The sequence below is a fragment of the Rhinolophus hipposideros genome, assembly GCF_964194185.1.
Source record: "Rhinolophus hipposideros genome assembly, chromosome: 11".
NCBI lineage: Eukaryota > Metazoa > Chordata > Mammalia > Chiroptera > Rhinolophidae > Rhinolophus > Rhinolophus hipposideros.
The window spans coordinates 62,792,808-62,811,687 of NC_138057.1; the positions used below are offsets into that span (position 1 = coordinate 62,792,808).

Here is an 18,880-nt window from a genome sequence, read left to right on the forward strand (position 1 = left end):
AGAGAACTCTTAACCACTTGGGGCTGCTTCACCAGGAGAAGCGAGTTACTTGGAGTCAGCCTTTTCCTTTTTTAAGTCAGCCATTTTTACACGATCTTATTTATTTTAGAATCCCCTGTAGTGCCTAGCTCCAAGTCCATCCAAACAAGCTCTGTAAATGTTGGTTGAATTGACTGTAAATCGATGTGGAGGTGCACCCATTTAACCCCTCGCTTGACATGAGCAGCTGAGGCCCTGGTTTCTTCCCTGTGCCACGGCCTGTGAAAGCTGCCTCCTCAGCACGAGGCCAGAGGAAGCATTTTTAAAAAGCGACGTATTGTTTTTATTCTGCTTAGGTAAAGAACACATGAATTTTTTTTAATTGGGAAAATATTGAAAGTTAGAAAGAACAAAATTAAAATCACCCAATATCCCATTACCCAGAGACAATTATCACTGATATTTTCCTATTTTCTCAATCTTAATCCTCATGAAGGGGTGCCCAAAGGCAATCTTTCTCTGAAGATTGGGGGAAGTGGGGCAAAGGTAGCTTGTATTTTTTCTAATCTTTTAGCTTCAGGTATTTTTGGGACATATATATGTATATTATATATTATATATGCGTACATATAATATATATGATAAAAGTATGTATTAGTATAGATCATACATGATATATATGATAAAAATTAGGATATATACACACACATATATACCATATAATATACATATATAATAGACATATCCCTATAATATATTAATATTTCAGCTATATCAGTTAGCTGTTGTCACAATAGGACTTTATGACAAACTGCTCTAAAGCTCAGTGGTTTAAGAGAAAGTCACTTATTCTTGTTCATACTTCTTTGATAGATGGGGGTGTTGGTTGATCTAGGTTGAGCTCAGCTGAGTGATTCTAATGAAAGGTGCAAGTCTCACTGGGCATGGCTTCTGACTCTAGGTTGGGCTCCAGTCTATTCCCCATGTGTTCTTCCCAGAGCCCAGGCTGAAGGGACAGCAGTTGCCCAGAGAAGCTCTTCGAAGGTGCTGGCAGAGGCACAAGAGGACAAGCCCAATTGAGCAAACACGTTTCAAGCCTCTCCTTGTGTTGTATCTGCTAACATCCTTTTGGCTAAAGCAGGTCACCATGCTGAGCCCAAAGTCAAGGAGCAGGGAAGTACCTCCCACACATGATGAGGCCAAAAAGCACATTGTGTGTCCAGGACCAACATAAGTGGGTTGGGGATCTATATATTCTTCCCATGGAGGTGAAGGAGGAAGGGTGGCAATACATTTGAGAAGAATAGAATGTATCCACATCCTAAATACCTGCTGAGGTACTCTGTCTTTTGCGATTCAAGTGAAATTTGCTCAGAACCTACATGGCAGGTACTACCATCCATTCTTTCCAGGATGGAAAGAATTCTTTCTAATCTAGAGCTCCTCTACTCATTGAATTAATTCAGTGTCTGGATCCTTTGATTGTGTGTTGTCCTTATTCCATGCTCATATTCCTGCCTCGATTCCGGCGACCCCAAAAATAATTGACAAAGATGTGTGTAGACGATGTTGCTGAACATTTGGAACGGCAAAGGAGTTTTATATCTCTTTGTTTAATATCTGTGTGGCTTGGCCCCCTCTCCTCTGGCTTCTCTTTGCTCCTCAGCCCACACACAGCCTCTCCCAAGTCAAAGCTTGCTGAAGAATTCACCCTGGTCTCAGAAATCCTGAAGGTCTCGAGACGTCTTGACTGAACCATGGCTTTTTGCAACTTGGTTCAGCTTCTTTCATTCATTCCACATACTTGTATTGAGCATTTGTGCCCTCTCCATGAAGAATCTATAAACTAGTAGGGAAAATTAATAATTTATATACGCTCTAACACATAGAGTTACTAAACCTCAGCACTACTGATATTTGGGGCCAGACAATTCTGTGTTGGGGGGGCTGTCCTGTGCATTGCAGGATATTTAGCAGCATGCTTGGCCTCTACCCACTAGACGCCAGGAGCACCAACTCCACTCTCCTTGTATTATGGACAAGCAAAACATCTCCAGACATTGCCAAATATCTCTTAGGGGCTAAAATCACCTTGGTTGAGAACTACTACTCTAACATAGTAGACTTGATAAGACCTCTGATAAGCCAAAATAATGTGCTAACAAATGTTCCGAGGAGGCGATGTTATTTCCTGGTGGTGAATCTGTGAAAGCCTCACGCTGTAGGTGGCATCTGAGCTGAGACTTCAAGAATGGTTACAGTTTTTAGATGGGTTTCTTAGAGCAGGGGAAAACATGGGGCACCAATGGGAAGAATAAGAAGTAGCTCTGTTTAACTAAAGCTAAGTGAAACAGGCGTGTTGGTAAGAGTGGGGGCCATATGGGTACTGGGAGGCTCGAGACTGTAGGGCCTTAGAAGTCATTGTAAGGTCTTCCACTTTTATTGTGAGTGAAATGATAAGTACATCTGAAGCTGTGTTCATTTGGAGGGGGTATAACTCTATATAGGTTTGTCCTTGTAAGCCAAAGTAACTGTGGCAAAGTCTCATCTAACCAGAGCTGCTTTTTGTGATGCCCAGGAAGGAAATGAAAAGGCCCCAGAGGGGCACAGTGCAGCCTTAAATAAATCTGTGCCTCTATCTTGGTGTTCCTTACCCCTCAGAAGATCTCACTCTGAACTCTTTACTTTAGGAATTAGTCTAACAGACTTGGTTAGCCAGGTCCCAACAGCAGATCGGAAGACGGGAGACGAGGAGACATAATATAGGCAGGCACAGATCCTATAGCAAAGCTTCCAGCATGCCAGAGGGGAAAGAGACCAAAAGCAAAATTGAATGAATGAACGAATACGTTCAGACCAAATAATTCAAGAAACACAATAGTGTGGAGTCCTTTTGGCAGGGGACATCCATCCCTTCATAACCCCGAAGTCATTGCTGAATGATAGTGCCACCCTAGTCTGCCCACACGCTCAGTGTTTAACAAGGCAGCAATATGTGAAATGCTGTAGAATCCATGTGGTGAGAGTTCAGCACAATGTAGAGGAGCCGGTCTATAGTTAGATGTCCTGGCTTGAATCCTTGCTTCAGGCTCTGCAGCAGTAAATTTGTTCCTTAACCTTGTCAAGCCTTAATGATCTTATCTGTAAAACGGGGATTCCTTTCTCACAGGGTCATGAAGAAGGTTGAATAAAGTAAGCCATGTGAATTCTTTATTCAGTTCCTGGCATGGATTTAGTGCCCAATAAAAGTTAATTTGTTATTATCATTACATTGAAAGAACACAGCTGCTGAAACGTCCCCCAAATCATAACTAGCTGCTGTTCTGGAAGAGTCCCTGAGTCTCCTGGCAGTGCTGAAATTTGCCTTTTAGAAAATATATGGGATAGCTATGAAAACTGAGGAAAGCTCCAGAAAGTAGAGGCAGTTGCATCAGTCTACTCCATCTTTTTGGCAGCAGAAGACAGGCCACTGAGGGAGATGACAGCAGGCTCTTAACCATTTCTTGGTAATATATTTCCTTTGAGCAAGACTGGTTTGTCAGGGGGGCTAGTTGGCTCAGTTGGTTGGAGTGTGGTGCTGGTAGCACCAGCGTTGCCGGTTCGATCCCCACGTGGGCCACTGAGCTGCACCCTCCTTAAAAAACAAACAAACAAAAAACAAAACAACCACGAAAAACTGGTTTGTCATCCTTTGGCCAACATGATAGAAGAGCAGTTATTCTGAGATAGCTAAAGGAATATGAAGCTGTTTTCTATCAAATATTACGTCTTCTGCTGTGTAAAAATATCTGCCTCCAAATTAAGATTATGCACATTGATAGAGTTGGAGGGGAGACACCAAAGCATATTGCAAGTGGTGGAAATTAACTAGTGGCAGTAGCTCCGGGTTGTTATCCTTTGACCAACGTCTGCTCATCTGCCTGGTGGCAAAGCTGAAAACACAGGATGCTGTGTAACGTGAAACTGTGGCCTGATACCTCAGCACAGTGTAAAACAGAGACTGTTAGGAAGTCACCCCACGGGAAGGATCTGCTCTCTGGCCCAGGGATGGCAGGACACTAAAGTAACCTGTCCTCTGTTTGTGTGTTTTCCAGGCTGGAGCAGGAAATACAGGCTCTAGAAAGTGAAGAGTCGCAGATATCTGCCAAAGAGCAAATCATCCTAGAGAAACTAAAGGAGACGGAAAAATCCTTCAAGGACTTTCAGAAGGTGAAGAAAACACATGTGATTTCTCTAAATTATACCCACGGGGAAGTAAGCACCAGTCAAATGGTGCCAACTGCACAAAAGGCCAGTTGGTATTGACGAGAAGGCTGAGCCGCACACACTGGCAATGAGGGGCAGATGTGTGAAGACCAGTGCCATCTCTGCAGCTGAGAGTGGCCTGTCTTCAGGTGTGGGACCACCTGGCCTGCCAGGAGGCACAGAGAAGAGTTCTTAAATTAACCCCATCTACGCCTGCCCAAACCCTTTATATGCCTGATGCCTGAAAAGTCATCTCCCATTGGACTCTAGAATCCTAAAACCAATTCTTATTAAGCAGATTAAACATGCTCCCTGTGGCTTTACTTTACTTTTTCCTTTATAAAAAGAAAAAAAAAGGCCACAGGCAAAACCAATCAAATGGACATGAATTTCGAGAGCAAAGTGTAAACATACAATTTTACAGTGCTGTGTATGTAGCAAAGAGAGAAGAGAATCTATAAATCCTCTATAAAGGCTCTAAATATCTAAGGACCTTCCCTCTATTTTATAACTCCTGTTTCCGTAGGTACCCATCAGTAATGGGAAAACAATCTAAACAATTTTAAGATGGAATTTTTTGATATTACAAAACCAAGGATATTTGCTGGGTACAGAGTCGAAATAAGTCTCTACTGGGAGAAATTCAGTGTAAGATGGGAATGAGAAAGCTTTCCCTTAAACCTCAGCATCCCAAAAACAAATTTCCCGGAAGAAAAGAGAGATTCGGGTTTGCCCACCAGTTAAATTCTGGACCTGGGCCTTGGGGGGAGAAAGATGGGTTAAGTGGACGAGGGTTTCCTGTCCTCATATGTGTAGTAACGCTCGGCCCTGCTTTTGTTTCCACAGAGCTTCTCCAATACGGATGGAGGTAAGTGTAGCGCTCTCTGCCCTGTCTCTAGATGGATGTTTTCATCCTGGTCAGCTTAGTTTCATGAACACAGGCTCATGAGGAGACGAAGTGTGCTGGTTTGTAAGGGCATCGAAAGAAAGAGCAGCACTGTTGGTGGAGCACATCCCGAGTGTTCTCTGCCTCTCGCCTTCAGGGACTGTTTCTCGATGCACCGTTTCTAGTCTTACACAATTGGCCTGGCTCTTGTCCTTCCCATTCGTTTTCCCACTTTCACTTTCTTGAAAGATGCTTAGCAAAGAGTGTTCATTAAATCAGGACCAGGTCGCGGGCAGGAATGAACCCAGGTGTGCTGGTGTTTAGGTCTCCAGGTCACAACACACATTAGAAGGCCAATATCTGGTGTTCAGGGAACCTTTTTCTAAGGCCTCTGTGTTTCCTTTGAATCTGATAATTGCAGTTCCTCCAGTCTTCCCGGGAGGTTGGGCTGGACAGAACTTCCCTTCCTGTGGGGCCCAGTGGCCCAGAGCACGTGAAGTGTGGGAGAGGGTCCTGGCTTCTTGCCCCCATCCTGGTAGGAGCAGGCCCTCCTCCGGCTCTCCCTTCCCTCCCTTGCCCCTGCCCTCTGCTCTCCTTAACTGGGACCCTGGGGATGAACTTGGGATTGTGTGCTTCTCATTCTTCACCTTGCTCCCCTAACCTGAGCCATAGACCCCTGAAAACCACTCGATTCCCACTTTCACTCTGGCCCTCAGCTACACCTGCTTTAAAATGTCAGCCTTGTCGGAAGGATCAGATACCATCTGCTCACCTGGTTCTTATAAAGTCAACCTCTCAACTAGGAGGAGGATCAGGAGCCAGAGTAAGAGCTGACCTCAGTATTTTCCCAGTGTCACTTGGAAATAGTATACGAGAAGAGATTTTTAAACGCAGAGATGGATAATGCATTTTTCTGGATTAGCAAAGATACTTGCACTAAGGATAATCCTGACTTCAGGGGGGTGAAAAATCAGTGTTGGGTATTTTGTGTGTGTGTGTGTGTGTGTGTGTGTGTGTTGTTTTTTTCCCTCCCAGCAAGTAAAAGGCAGAGGATCTGGATTTGGGCTCTCAGGGTTATCTTTAGGAAGGTATTAAATGAAGCCTCATGCTCTCAGTGTATGTGGGCAGGGACAAGTCAGGGCTGAGCCATCAGGGACTCCAGGAGGAGGACTTGTGGCAATTCTAGAGCCTTCTCTAGGGTGTGGCCAAGTCAGGGCTCTTGTTCTGTGCTTCGGGGGTGGAACATGGTCTGAGGATGTGACCTTGACTGTTTGGGGGTTGGGACTGGATGCATGGGAACACCTGAGGCAGTGCCCTAGTCCGCAGTAATACAGTTAAGTGTCAGGCGGGGATGGGGTTGGGACACTGACCCATAGACAGCTAAATACCAAAAGGGTACACGCTGACCTTTTATGTTTTCCCCTTTTTTCCTCTCTCCCTTCTCAAACCAGGAACTTTCCTGGACTTCTCAGGGACGAGCCATGTCCCAGGGAAGGCTGTGTGGGGCTTGGCGCCACACATAGTCCATGGCATGTAAACAAGCAAAAATGAAGCCTCGTTATAATCTCTTGCCACTGTGCCTTTCCTTTTCACTCTAAACGTCTCTCATTTCCTCCTGCATGACTCCCCACTATTTTCATCTGTTCACCTAAGCAGTTCCTAGAGGTGGTGAGAAACGTGATCATAATTAAAAAGAGCCTGCAGAGAAAATTGCCTTCATGTCTCTGTCCTTCATTGCTTTTTGATAAGATGGGTGATCTCATAGTGAAGAGGATTCCAAGAAATGGCTGGGGAAAAGTTACTGTGTTCTTACCTGTCACCCTGGATTGTGATTCCTGCCATCTCTGGTTACAAGTTACTTGGAATAGGGTGTGGGGGGGGGCCTTTCATCACCCTGTATCTACTGGCAAAGAAAGAAATTTGAAGGAAGAAACAGATCCTTCCAAGAACATGATCAATGTGTAGATCACTCTGTGGTCTGAGGGTAAAAACTGACGCATATCCAGTTAAGGAGGGGTGAATTGTCTCATTCTTTAATTCCAAAGGCCCCTTTGATGTCAAAGTTGCCAAGATCCTCTTAGACTCAACCGTTGTTACTAAGAACTAACACAAAGTTGTTATAGAATAATACCTTAAGAAAAATACCCAACTTCTGAAACAGGCTCATGACAGAATCCAGGGCCAACTAGGTTTATATAACTGTACAATGCAGATCTTCTTAAGTTTCCATCCCATCCCAGTCTGGGGTGGTCTGAAGTCATCTCCATATGGAAACCTTCATACCAATTGTTGGGAAATATCAGTGTGTCTTCAAGTTGTGCAGAAGTCATGTGTTCGGGGCAGTTTTCATCAACTTTGTTTTTCTGACTTTGGCCGTTTCTGTTCTTCATAGCTACAGTAAATATTTAGCAGTGCTGGACCTAATAAGAAGCACTCATCTTAAGTTTCTGCTCTGTCAGTGACTGCTTTCTACCTTCTCTCACAGTGGGAAGAATCACGCTAGACCACCCTGACTGTGGCAGGAAGAGGGCAGTGTACTGACTGAGGCCGCGTAAGGACCTTTTTCCCACCGAAGCTTTGGAGGCCCTGTTCATTATTCCTTGTGTTGTCTATCAGACACCTCCTGGCTGCATAACCATAGGGGTTGCCATTTAATGATATATCGAGGGGGCTGCCCTGTTCTTCCTCATGCCCCACTCCTTGCCACTCCCTTATCTCTTAGCAGAAGCCCTGGAGCCTCAGACCTCCAAGAGCTGTATTCCGCGAGCTTGTAGCCAGTGAACACTACACAAAATAGCTCCATCACCCACTCACATCTGGCAGGGAGCTGCCACCTGCGGTAAGCTGAGAAATAAGCGCTAGGAATCCCATACTCTTTCAGGTGCAGAGTCCCTGTCTGTGAGTGGCTTTTGTTTCTAGCTACTAAAACTTGCAGTATGCAGAGGTGCCCCAGAAACTGTATATTTAGCGTAGAATGTACTAGACATATGTGAGTCCGGTCCGTGTGTTCTCACCTGGTCTTACTGGCTTGAACTTCTGTCTCATTTAAATGCAGATTTACCGAGATCCCATTCCACAGATTTCTGGAAACGCTTAGTGAAATTCAGAAGTTCTGTAAACCTTTTCTGGTCATCTCTTGTCGCCTAAACTGTCGCTTTTGTCCCAGATTGCTGCTCTCTTCTTCCCATGGTCCACTGTCATCAATCTACCCCTAGCCCAGGACTGGTTTATCCCACCTGTTGCTCTCTCTGGTCCTGCCTTGTGCTGGTCTGGAGCCCAGACCCTTCCCACAGCTCTCCACAGTTAGAGGAGGGGCTGCAACCCAAGTTCAGGAATACTGGCAGCATAATGTGCAACTTCAGACATGTGGCTACACTCAGAGCCCTGGCTCAACTCCAGCCCGCCCCACAGGCTGCTTCCTGGCCACCTCCCAGCCCACCGTCTCAAAAGCCGAACTTTTTTCCTTGCAGTAGATCTTCAACCATGTCTGTCTGACCAAGGGTCCAAGCTCTAGCACACAAAAGGCCCCAGAGAAAGACGGTAGCCTGAGCCTCACTCCAATCTAAAACCTGCCTACCTACTCCTGATTTCCTGGTTCTTCTCCCCCAAATGGTGGATATGGAAAAATCCATTCTCTGAGAGAAACCCCACTCGGTCCTCACTAACAGAGTGTATTCTTTGCACTAAGGATCAAGTGGCCCAGTTTCAGTACATTCTGTATTGTTCAGACTCACACGTGAGTCAGCAATGGTCTAGCTGGTGTAGAACTGAACTAATCCTAGTCCTAATCCTAATTCGGTTTCGGTTAGCCGTCCACTCCAGCAGGAAATAACAAAAATCACAAAGAAACCTGCCACAACGAAGGTGGTATGGACACGAATACAGAGAATGGGACAGATGTAAAAAATGTGAAGGAAGTCGAGGCTAGGGGACTGACTGGACACTAGGAGGGGGAGTGAAGGGCACTGCCCACAACCCCAGCCAGGTGAACTGTGGTGCCAGTGAGCCAAGATACGGAGTACAAGACAAGTAGCAGATGCATGAAGATAAGTCTTGTTTCGGATATGTTGAGTTTGAGGTGATTATAGGATATTTAGTGGAGATATTTAGTATGCAGTTAGATGTAATTATTGATACGTGATTAGCTTTCCAGGATTCTGGGACACGGTTGTGACATAGGAAGGAATCACTTCACATAGAGCCCAGCTTTCTAGAATGTTCCTGCCTTGGCTTTTCCACTTCTCTCTGGGGCACACACAGATTCTTCTCCTTGTCTCACCCCAGTGTTTTCCTTCTCTCTCTGACACGTTGGCCCCTTGCTGATGGTCATGGCCTCCAGGGTCTCCCCTCCTTGAATGGGCTTGTCAAGGTGTATTCCCAAACAGAGCGGGTCTCCCTCGTTTTCACTGTGAGCTGATGGTGAGTCCACTGGGTGTTGTTAGTTGGATTTCAGCATTTCCTGGCTGAAACACCAGTCTGAAGTACTGACATTGTAAATTCTAGAGGTACTTTTAAAAAGAAAAAGCAAAACACATATAAAACTTATCTGCGGAATTAGTCAGGCTCATAAAGCTAATTTTCAGTTCAGGGAATGAGACCCAAATCGATTTGTCAGTACTATTTAATGCACATTTCTAGTTCGATGTCCCATATTTGGTCAAAGCCACCAAGTTGATAATGGCTCTCACTGGCCCCCCTCATCCCTCCACCCCAGCCAAACTCATTGTACAGAGCTTTCCGATGAATCTTTTAATACATAGAGCAGTCCTGGGCTTCAGCCCTCTGGCCAGGATCCCTCCTGCCTCAGCTCCTCTGCTGAATACCAGCCACTGGGCAAATGCTTGTCTTTGTTTACCCTGATCCTCTCGCTCAGTGTCCGCCTCGGTGCTCCATTATGTAGGGCAGACAAGCTGCTGTCTCGGCAGTGAACCCACTGGGCCTCCTGACACTGTGCCTAATTGTATTCCCTGTTCTCTGCTACCAGATGCAGTAAATTACATTTCCTCCCAGCTCCCCGACCTGCCAATCCTCTATTCACGAACAGCAGAACCATCACCTGGGCAGGACGGGACCAGCAGAGCAGCTGGTAAGTCCTGGGGTCTATTTGGTTTTGATGCCAGGACTGGCCACAGGGCCTTGCATTTCTCTGCACTTTATTACTGAGGGATGCCCAGATATTATTACATAGAGGGACCCTGTCCTCAGCCCAGCCTCAGGCAGAATTTACAGTGGCCACACAGGGCAGGCACTGGGCCCTGATGGATGAGTCACTGAGGACTGAATGGGAGGGAGTACGTCTGTGTCTCGTGTTTGTGGTCTTTATATCTGTCCTTCTTCTCAAAGTTAATCTGTACTCTGCCTCCAGGGATTTTTATGTTCGTGTGAGAATTGCACAAGATCCAATGAGCTATGTTGGAAGCTGGGGGGAAAGGATATTCTAAGTTTATGAGTATATTGGCAGAATCCTTTGGAAATTGAGCTGTTTGTATATTGTGAACATATATTCCCAAGTCTTCCCATTTCTGGAATCATTTCTTAGATACTGTGCTAATTTTTTGGGGGGCGGGGGGAGTAGCAATTTAAAGACCATATGTTTCTTGCTAATGTTTCTCATGGTTGTGTTTACTGATTGTGGATTTTAGAAAATAATACATTCATGAGTACTAAAGAGGGCTATGCTTTGCTCTGTTCTGTGTGAATGTGCCTCAGAAATCAGAACTGGAAAGATGTGAACAAAAAAATCTCTATACCAGTCTGTTTACTCTACATAGAAATGCACTGAGGGCCAGGGGGTTAAATGACAATGAATTGCCAAGGTGGCAGTTAGGGACAATGGAGATGAATTCAGATATGATATCAGAATACTCTTTAAAGAACCTATGTATGTCTAGGTTAAAATAAAGCACATCCTGATACCTTTTATGACACAAAACAAGCATGGACTTTTAAGCCAGAGGAGATCTTTTATATAGACCAAGCTCAATATTTTGTGAAGCAAATAATCCCTCTTTATTTTAGCGTAAAAGTAATATAAAATGGCAAGTAAGTATTGACGTGTTTGTCATGTGCACTGACTAAATTTAGATACCTCCTGGGTTTGTCTGTAAACATCTTAGCATATTACTTTACATATGAGGCACACAGTTCTAGAGTTGGGTGGGACCGTAAATGGTGTCTGGTCAAAGCCAGACCAGGTCCACGTTTCCCTGGATAGTTACAGGACGGATAAACCAGAACTTGCAGCCTGTGGTTGTGGTACAAGTGAATCAATGGCAGTGACTTAAGCTGCAGACTCTTCAAAATGCTCCAAAGTGCGCTTCTGAGATCAAGTTGGGTAATAACTGTTCACACACCTTCCCACTTGTTATCAGAGACCTGTGTGTCGATAGTTCCCAAGTTGGGGGTAAAAAGCTTTCCAGCCCCTCTCCACACGTTCCAGTACCTCATGGGACATGCGATATGATCCAACTAATGGACCAGCTCATGGAGTGGGTAGGGCCAGTGGATGCGAATTCCTTTTTGAGGGAATACAAAAAGGATTGTCGCGATGTTGGTAGCCAAAGAGTGTTCGATTCCAGAGTAGTGTGTTACTGTGATTATAGTGCTGTGTACGTAGGAATACACATACTACCATAACCTAGCAGCCTTCATATTTAGAGGTACTGCGAAAACATAACGATCCAAAGAGCAAATGCATTTTTTCAAAAGCATTATGTGATCAGAATCTTTTAGAAAATAAATGTACACGTACTTTTGTTTATTGAAGAAGTAATTTGCATAAATGCATCTACTGTGGAAATACATATAAGCAGCGTTGTGGACGGAATCACATTGGATGTGGTTTACTCCTTTGTCCAAGACTCGTTCTGGAATAGAGTGTTCAGATTCATTATCAATTGTGGTTAACAGTGACTACACAGAGCATGGAGAGCATACCAACCAATGACACCGCTAGAATTCTCCTAGTTAACATCCGTTTTGCTTGAGAAACGTGCTTTGGGAGAGTTGCACAAACTTAGGACCATTTTTATAAATGTTACTTGTCATTACTTAGTATTATGACAAATCATCTGGCTGTTTGGAGTTTGGGAGGTTTAGGATTCTTTGTAAATGGGAACTTATGTAGAATCATTACTTTTCAGAATTAGGAGGCATCTATTCCAATCCTGTGTTCAAACTTGGAAGCCAGGGCACAACAGCCCTGCGAAGAGGTCCTCAAACCAGGGTCACACAACGTCTGTGATTGGAGCTTAGTCCCCCTCCTTTCTATCTATAATTGGTTCTGACTATTGGAAAGTTCTTCCTCTGATGGAGCTATCAGTCCTTATTCTGCCCCAGGAGCCACTCAGAACAAACCTAAGTTCTGATTTCCCTTTAAGAATTTGAACATGACTATCATTTCCTGTCTTCCCCAGATCCTCACTCTACGTCCCCTAACGTCCAGTCTCTTCAGCTGGTCCCAAGATGATGCGATTGCTTTGAGACACCCTCCACCATCCATCCCTGCCCCTCCCCCCTGAACAGAGCCCACTTTGTCTCTAGTCTTCCTGACGTGCTCAGCGCTGCCCAACGCACTCGGGAGGGGCAGATCATGCCACAGAACAGAACGCGATGCCACAGACCATTTGACTCACTTTGTTGGTATCATGACATTTCAGGTTCAGGTTCGAAAGACTCAAAGTCATTTAACGTGTGCCACTGCTCAACCTCATTTCTCGTATCCAGTGTAGTCATTGTTCCAGAATCATTTCAGTTGAAACCTGCAGGCTCTTCCCCCAGTTGTGCACACATGGCTTCACTTGCCCTCACGCAGAAGAACCTACAAAATTCTTTATTGCTTAATCTCAAAAGGCAAAAGTCAGGATGAGCTCTGCACCTGTCTGCCTATTGTAGATTTGATATGACTGTTACATTCCTTCTGGTTTGATTGTCCTTTGTGAGTGAGGGGGGTGGGAGGGTCCCATGAAGTCACTGAGCAGCCTCAGTGGAAGGTGGGAGGGGAAGGGTGTAAGGAGATTTGGAAGTCAGGGCTGTGGAGTTCTCTCCCATTTCAAACACAGCAGCTCCTCCGTGCCTGTGTTTGCATGTTGTATTTCTGTGTCAGATTTCATCTGAATACGGGGTGTAACAGTTCTGAACGTAGGAAACTCTAATGTCGGCATCTTTATCACTTGTCATTGTGGTACCACACAGCCTCTCCCTCCTTCTAGTTTAGTATCACCTCCTCTGAAAAGCTGGCCTTCACTATTTTTTATCATTTCACTGATAAAAACGTTGCATAGTCGGAACCAAAGTCAGGGGCCTATGACACACCATTAAGGGTCTCCTGGCCCTTGGGAACCCTAAATCGGCACCTGCGGGGCATGATCATTCAACAAGAAGTTCCAGCAGTGTCCTACCACCCAAGCACGTATTTCTGACTTGTCCACAGAAATACAAGGGACCTTATGATGACCCAGATGTGCTGTTTCTCTGGTATTTGCCTTATCTGTCTAGAGACCTTGAACAAAAACGAAAATGAGATTCATCTCCATAGCTTCTGCCTGGTGAACACATGCTGGCTCGTGGTGGCCTCTACTCTTTGAAAATTAACTCTAGAACTTAGCCAGCCATGACGTCAAGCTCACTTCTGTGTAATTTATGGAATGCCCTCCTTCTCAGTTTTGCAATTCAGAACTTCGAACATCTGCCCCCAGCACTTTTCCAGGTATACAAAATTCTTGAGATGAATTCATCAAGAAGGGAAGTGGGGCCTTGGGCCCAAATTTCTATACTTTCCAATCTTCTCTACTCATCTGGGCTTCATTTCCCTCTCAGCAATATTTTTTCCGTCACTTTTCAGAATGAAAACTGTTCTTCTTGACCAAAAAGATGGAAGCAAAATCAGCTATGAGAAATTAGCTTTTGTTATCCATCAATATCACATAGTTGCTGACTTATTTTTGTGAATACTGAGGTGTCCTGGGACAATAATTATTCAAAGACATTCTTGATTACTGGTTTTTGAAGTAGAAATTGCCCTCTGGTATGAGAGGGAGAATCTACTCTGACTTAATTTCCTCATTTTCATTGTTGTTGACATCGAGTAGTCAATTTTATATTTCCAACCTCAAGAGAAGGTGTGAACATATATGTGTACGCATAATCATATGCCTGAAGGGACAATACTGCACATATGTATGTTCATTCAGTAAGCCAAGCATATGCACTGCTTCTATTCCACGTGCCAGAAGCTGTGCCAGCTACTGAATATTCATTATATTGGAATCATCTCACTTCTGGGTGATAGTCATGATCTGGCTGTCTACTGCCCTCCGACTATACTTTACACATCACTGACTCACAAGCCACACATGTTCATGGTACCACAGAATATCAAACCTGGACACCCTTTCATTATACAAATGGGAAAAATGAGACCCAAAGATGGGATGTCATCTGGATAGGAATTCAAACTCACTGTCTTTTTCCCTGTTTCTTACACCTCCCATCTTAACTGATGACAGTGGGGGTGTCATTTCATTCTTTACACATGGCCCCTCAGCCTGTACCTCCTCCCAGTGGTCATAGTGAGTCAAAGGAAGTGAGCTGGAAGAGGCTTGAGTCAAAGGATCTAACAGTGATTGAATTTTCTGTCCTCACAGAACACAGTGTCTTGTTTTGTATGCTCGTGGCTTGATTCTGGAATGGAAGCGTGTCCGTTGGTATCCTTTCCCCTTTCTTGTGTCAGGCACTCTTGTTTCCTCATTCCCTGGGCTCACTATAGCCCTTATGGTTGCTCTCTTTTTGCCAAAGTTGAAGGGAACAGGGAATAAGAAAGTAAGAGAGCCAGGGGAGTACATTTGAACTAAAATCAGGCATTCTCTGCTCCTCAGATCCATCTCTCTGGCCCTCCAGCATGTTCGGCCACAGTAGCCTGATGAAAATCTCACATTCACCATGGTTTTTAGTCAGGTGTCTTCCCAAGGGGCCTCCCATTCTAGCCAACACCTGGCTGTTTCCAGAACCCTGAGGCTTGGATTATCATCCTTCATTACAGTGTCTCTGTTTCTTCACACTGATTCTCCTTTTTGACAAGAGTGCTATGGAGGAGCGAGAGCCCAGTAAACCACAGAGGCCCAAAGTCAAAGCACCAAGTCAGTCATCCATTCATATCCCCTTGCAAAAACTAGCCACTTTGGTTCTTATTCTTCATTAACAAAATGAATGTATTACTGCCCTGTCTTATAGGACTATTGGAAGGAATAGCAAAAAAAAAAAAAAAAAGCTTTATATATTCCAATCTTATTGTCATCAGTATGTCATGCTTGGAAATCAATAATTAAATTTGTCATTTTATATAAAGGTCAAATATATGGTGCTGGAAGGAGAACTGACTCTGGGTGGTGAACACACAATGTGATATATAGACGATGTATGAAGAATTGTACACTTGAAACCTATGTAATTTTACTAACCATTGTCACCCCAATAAATTTTAATTAAAAAACAAACAAACATACTTCCAAACTTCAGTCACCCTATTATTGGAACTTCCATCGGATTGTCTCCTTTCTTTTTTCTCTTGTCTTACGATCCTTCCTCTAGGAAACATAGGAGAGTTTTTCTTCAAATACTTTTGTTTATGTCCATGGGGCTCTTTCAAAATCTACGTTTCAGGGGCTCCCCAGAAAACCTTCTCACCTGAGCAGCACCCATTCCTCTTTTCTTTTTTTCAATGAGATGAGCACCGGACCCTCTCATCACTATACAGATGGTACTGTCCCAGTAATATTGGGAAGCATGAGGGAAGGAAAGGGAGGATTTGAGAGTATTCTTTGTGAGTGGGGGTGAGTGAGAGGTCTTTGTGAGAGGTCTTTGGTGTACACTCCTTTGCATCAGTAAAAATTGATGTGTGCTCAATTGTGGGCATATCCACTGGTTCATAGCCACCCTAGTTCACTCTTGAAATAGTATTGGCTGAGAACTGGAGGAAAATATAAATGCTTATTCATAAACAACACATTTAAGATAAATGTTCATGTCTCCTGGGTGGTTTTCTGGATGTCTAATAACATTCTCAGATGTGTATCCTTGAAGTCTAAATAATACCTTTGTGTTAAGCCAGAGCTTCTCAGAGTGTTCACCTGCCTATCCCTTAGTGGAGAAGAGAGTGAATGCAGACAAGGAATGTGGGACCAATCCTGAAGAAACCTGCTAAAAATTTGTGGTTCCTCTGAAGCCTTATGTTTTAGCTGGGGGGGGAAACTACAGATGGATGCTGTATTTTATGGCCTAACATATCTAGGTTTATTTTATCATAAAAAATGTCTTAGAATTTTCTACTCTCATATTCTAAGAATATTTGGAAGAACAGTGTACAACACGTAAATGTAAATATTAATGTGTAACCTTAATGAAACCATGTTACATGTGGTTCAGATCCAAAACCATGTCACAAAACAGTTTAAAATCACAAGCTAAAATAAATAAGATAAAAAGGAACTCTGTTCTTTACCTATATTTCCAGAAGGATATTAAAAGGAATCCAATGCATATCTCTGCCCAGAAGCACTTCTCATATTTCCTTTTCTTCCCTCCACATATCACTGTTTCCAAAACATCATCCACCATCACAAAATGTTCCCTCTCTAACCATATTCCACACAACTTTTACTCTCTCTCCCATTAAACTCCTTTTTTTTCTCTACTCTTTATTGTGTAGATCTACTTAACCCTTCCAGGAAAGAACTTCTCATCATCCCTCCTTTCTGTCCAGTCTCTGATTCTAGGAACAGGCAAAGACAAAATGAGGTTGGAGGTTAGGTTGGTGAAGGGAAAATTGGACCGGCAATGACAGCATTTTCATTGGTAAGCAGAGGAAGAGGGACTTCTCTAAAGATTCCCATGTTAATAATTTTTATCCTATCACATATGGGTATAAAAATAGAAAGATTTTATTCCATATTCTGTATTGACTGCAGGTAAAGGTGTCATTTTGTTCACATATTACTGGATGTTTGGGAGATAATTAAATATTGTACCTACAACTGATTATTAGTATGTCCCATGAGTGTGTTAATAGTGATAGGACATATTATTTTAACCCCAAAATGTGCTTCTTACTGTAAGTGTATTATTTAAAGAACCGACTTTTGGAGTCCATGCAAAATTTTAAGTGCCTATTCTATCTGATGACACATTTTGTGGAAAATCAGGAAATTACTGGGACAATTATTTCTCTTCATATCACCGTCACTGTGAGCCCATGTACCTCTATGACAAATATTGGTTGGCCTCCTGTTGTGTCACATAAGAAAACTCAACATCTTTGTGCTGAACAGTGAAACTTTCAAAATGGACACAATGAAAATCAAGCATTGGATTTTGCTTCACAGTCTTTGTAGTTAAGTCTTGACCATGAACAGATTGTATTTTATTACACAAGCAAGTGGAATAGTATCATTGCTGTTTTTGTTTAACCAGTTCAAACGTTAATTACTGTATGTACCTTTTCATTGGTGTCATATTATACAAAGTATCTGTGACTAAATTAAGACAACCAAATTAGACTTTTCAATTAGTAGCATTTGTTTCACAGGTATGTATATCAGGTACCTTCTATACAAAAGACCTAAGGTAGAGAATCATACAAAGATGTCAGGAAAATATTAGTCTTCAAAGATCTTAAAAATCTATGGAGCTAATAAAACATTCCCACAAATAATTATATTATGGAGTGGAAAATGTTGACTCCTTCAGAGAAGTTTAGAGGATGTGTTCAGAGATGCTTAAGGAGAGAGGGATGACTCAGAGATGAGAAGATCAAAGAAAGCTTATGGAAGAGGGAGCAGTTGGCCTGGACATTGATGGAAGAGTCCCATTTGGATGGATAGAAACGCAAAAGGACATGTCAAGAGAAGGGAATCTTAACAAAAGCAGGAAACGTTTAGGTATGGGATGGCATTTGGTTGTGCTAGAGGGAAAGTGAATGATAAAACATGCTCTTGAAAAGAGAGTTTGGATCTTCTTAACACAGTTGGAGAACTTACAGTTATTCAGAAAGAGGTAGGGACTCAAAGGCAATGAGAAGCAGAGACATGACGTAAGAGTCCAAGAGATTGCCAATGGAGAAGGAGTGAAAGGCAGTCTAGGCTGAGTGACAGCAGTCACGGAAGCATGTGGAGTGTCCTGGGAATAGTGAGAAATTTGTTATGGCTGGAGTGTACATGGAATAAGAGGGGCTGCAAGACTAGTCTAGAAAGGAAGGTTGCAGACAAATTCCCTAGGGAATTGATTGTATACCAAGCTAAGGAATTTGATGTTTATTCTATACAAACACAGGTTTTTAAGTAAGGTACAAACTGTGGGCAGGATGGAGCATAGGCCAGCAGGGTCAGCAGACTTTTTCTATAAATGGCCAGACTGTAAATATTTCAGACTTTGTGGACCACATATGGTCTCTATCACGTATTCCTTGGGTTGTGTTTTTCTTTTTCCTTTTCCTTCCTTCTTTCCTTCTTTCTTTTTCTCCTTCCTTTCTTCCTTCCTTCCATCCTTTCTTCTTTCTTTTCCTTTATACAATCTTTTAAAAATGTAAGAACCATTCTGTGCACCTCTGGCCATACAAAAACAAGCCTCAGGCTACCTTTGGCCTTCTGGCCATGAGAAGAGACAAGTGGCAGGTAAAATCAGAAACAAGGCTATTGTGCAGAGAGCAGAGGAGGGTTAGCCTAAGGTAGTGGTGATAAAAGTGATGGTGAGGAGACACATGGGGGTAGATCTGAAATA

The 18,880-nt window shown here is 43.3% G+C and overlaps 1 protein-coding gene across 8 annotated transcripts in view; it reads left to right on the forward strand.

The window, feature by feature from the left end:
• PALM2AKAP2 (PALM2 and AKAP2 fusion) overlaps positions 1-18,880 on the forward strand; it is a 412,810-nt gene that overhangs the window by 211,353 nt on the left and 182,577 nt on the right. For 4 of the 8 annotated variants that reach the window (XM_081065501.1, XM_081065500.1, XM_081065503.1 and 1 more), the window contains 3 exons: positions 4,074-4,188; positions 5,071-5,092; positions 10,095-10,196. Coding sequence is in view for 7 of the 8 variants with exons in the window: in XM_081065500.1 (XP_080921626.1) it covers positions 4,074-4,188; positions 5,071-5,092; positions 10,095-10,196 (239 nt within the window). In the remaining variant the exon portion in view is untranslated. The remainder of the gene's footprint in view (positions 1-4,073; positions 4,189-5,070; positions 5,093-10,094; positions 10,197-18,880) is intronic. The other 4 variants (XM_081065504.1, XM_081065505.1, XM_081065506.1 and 1 more) reach the window with 1 other exon arrangement.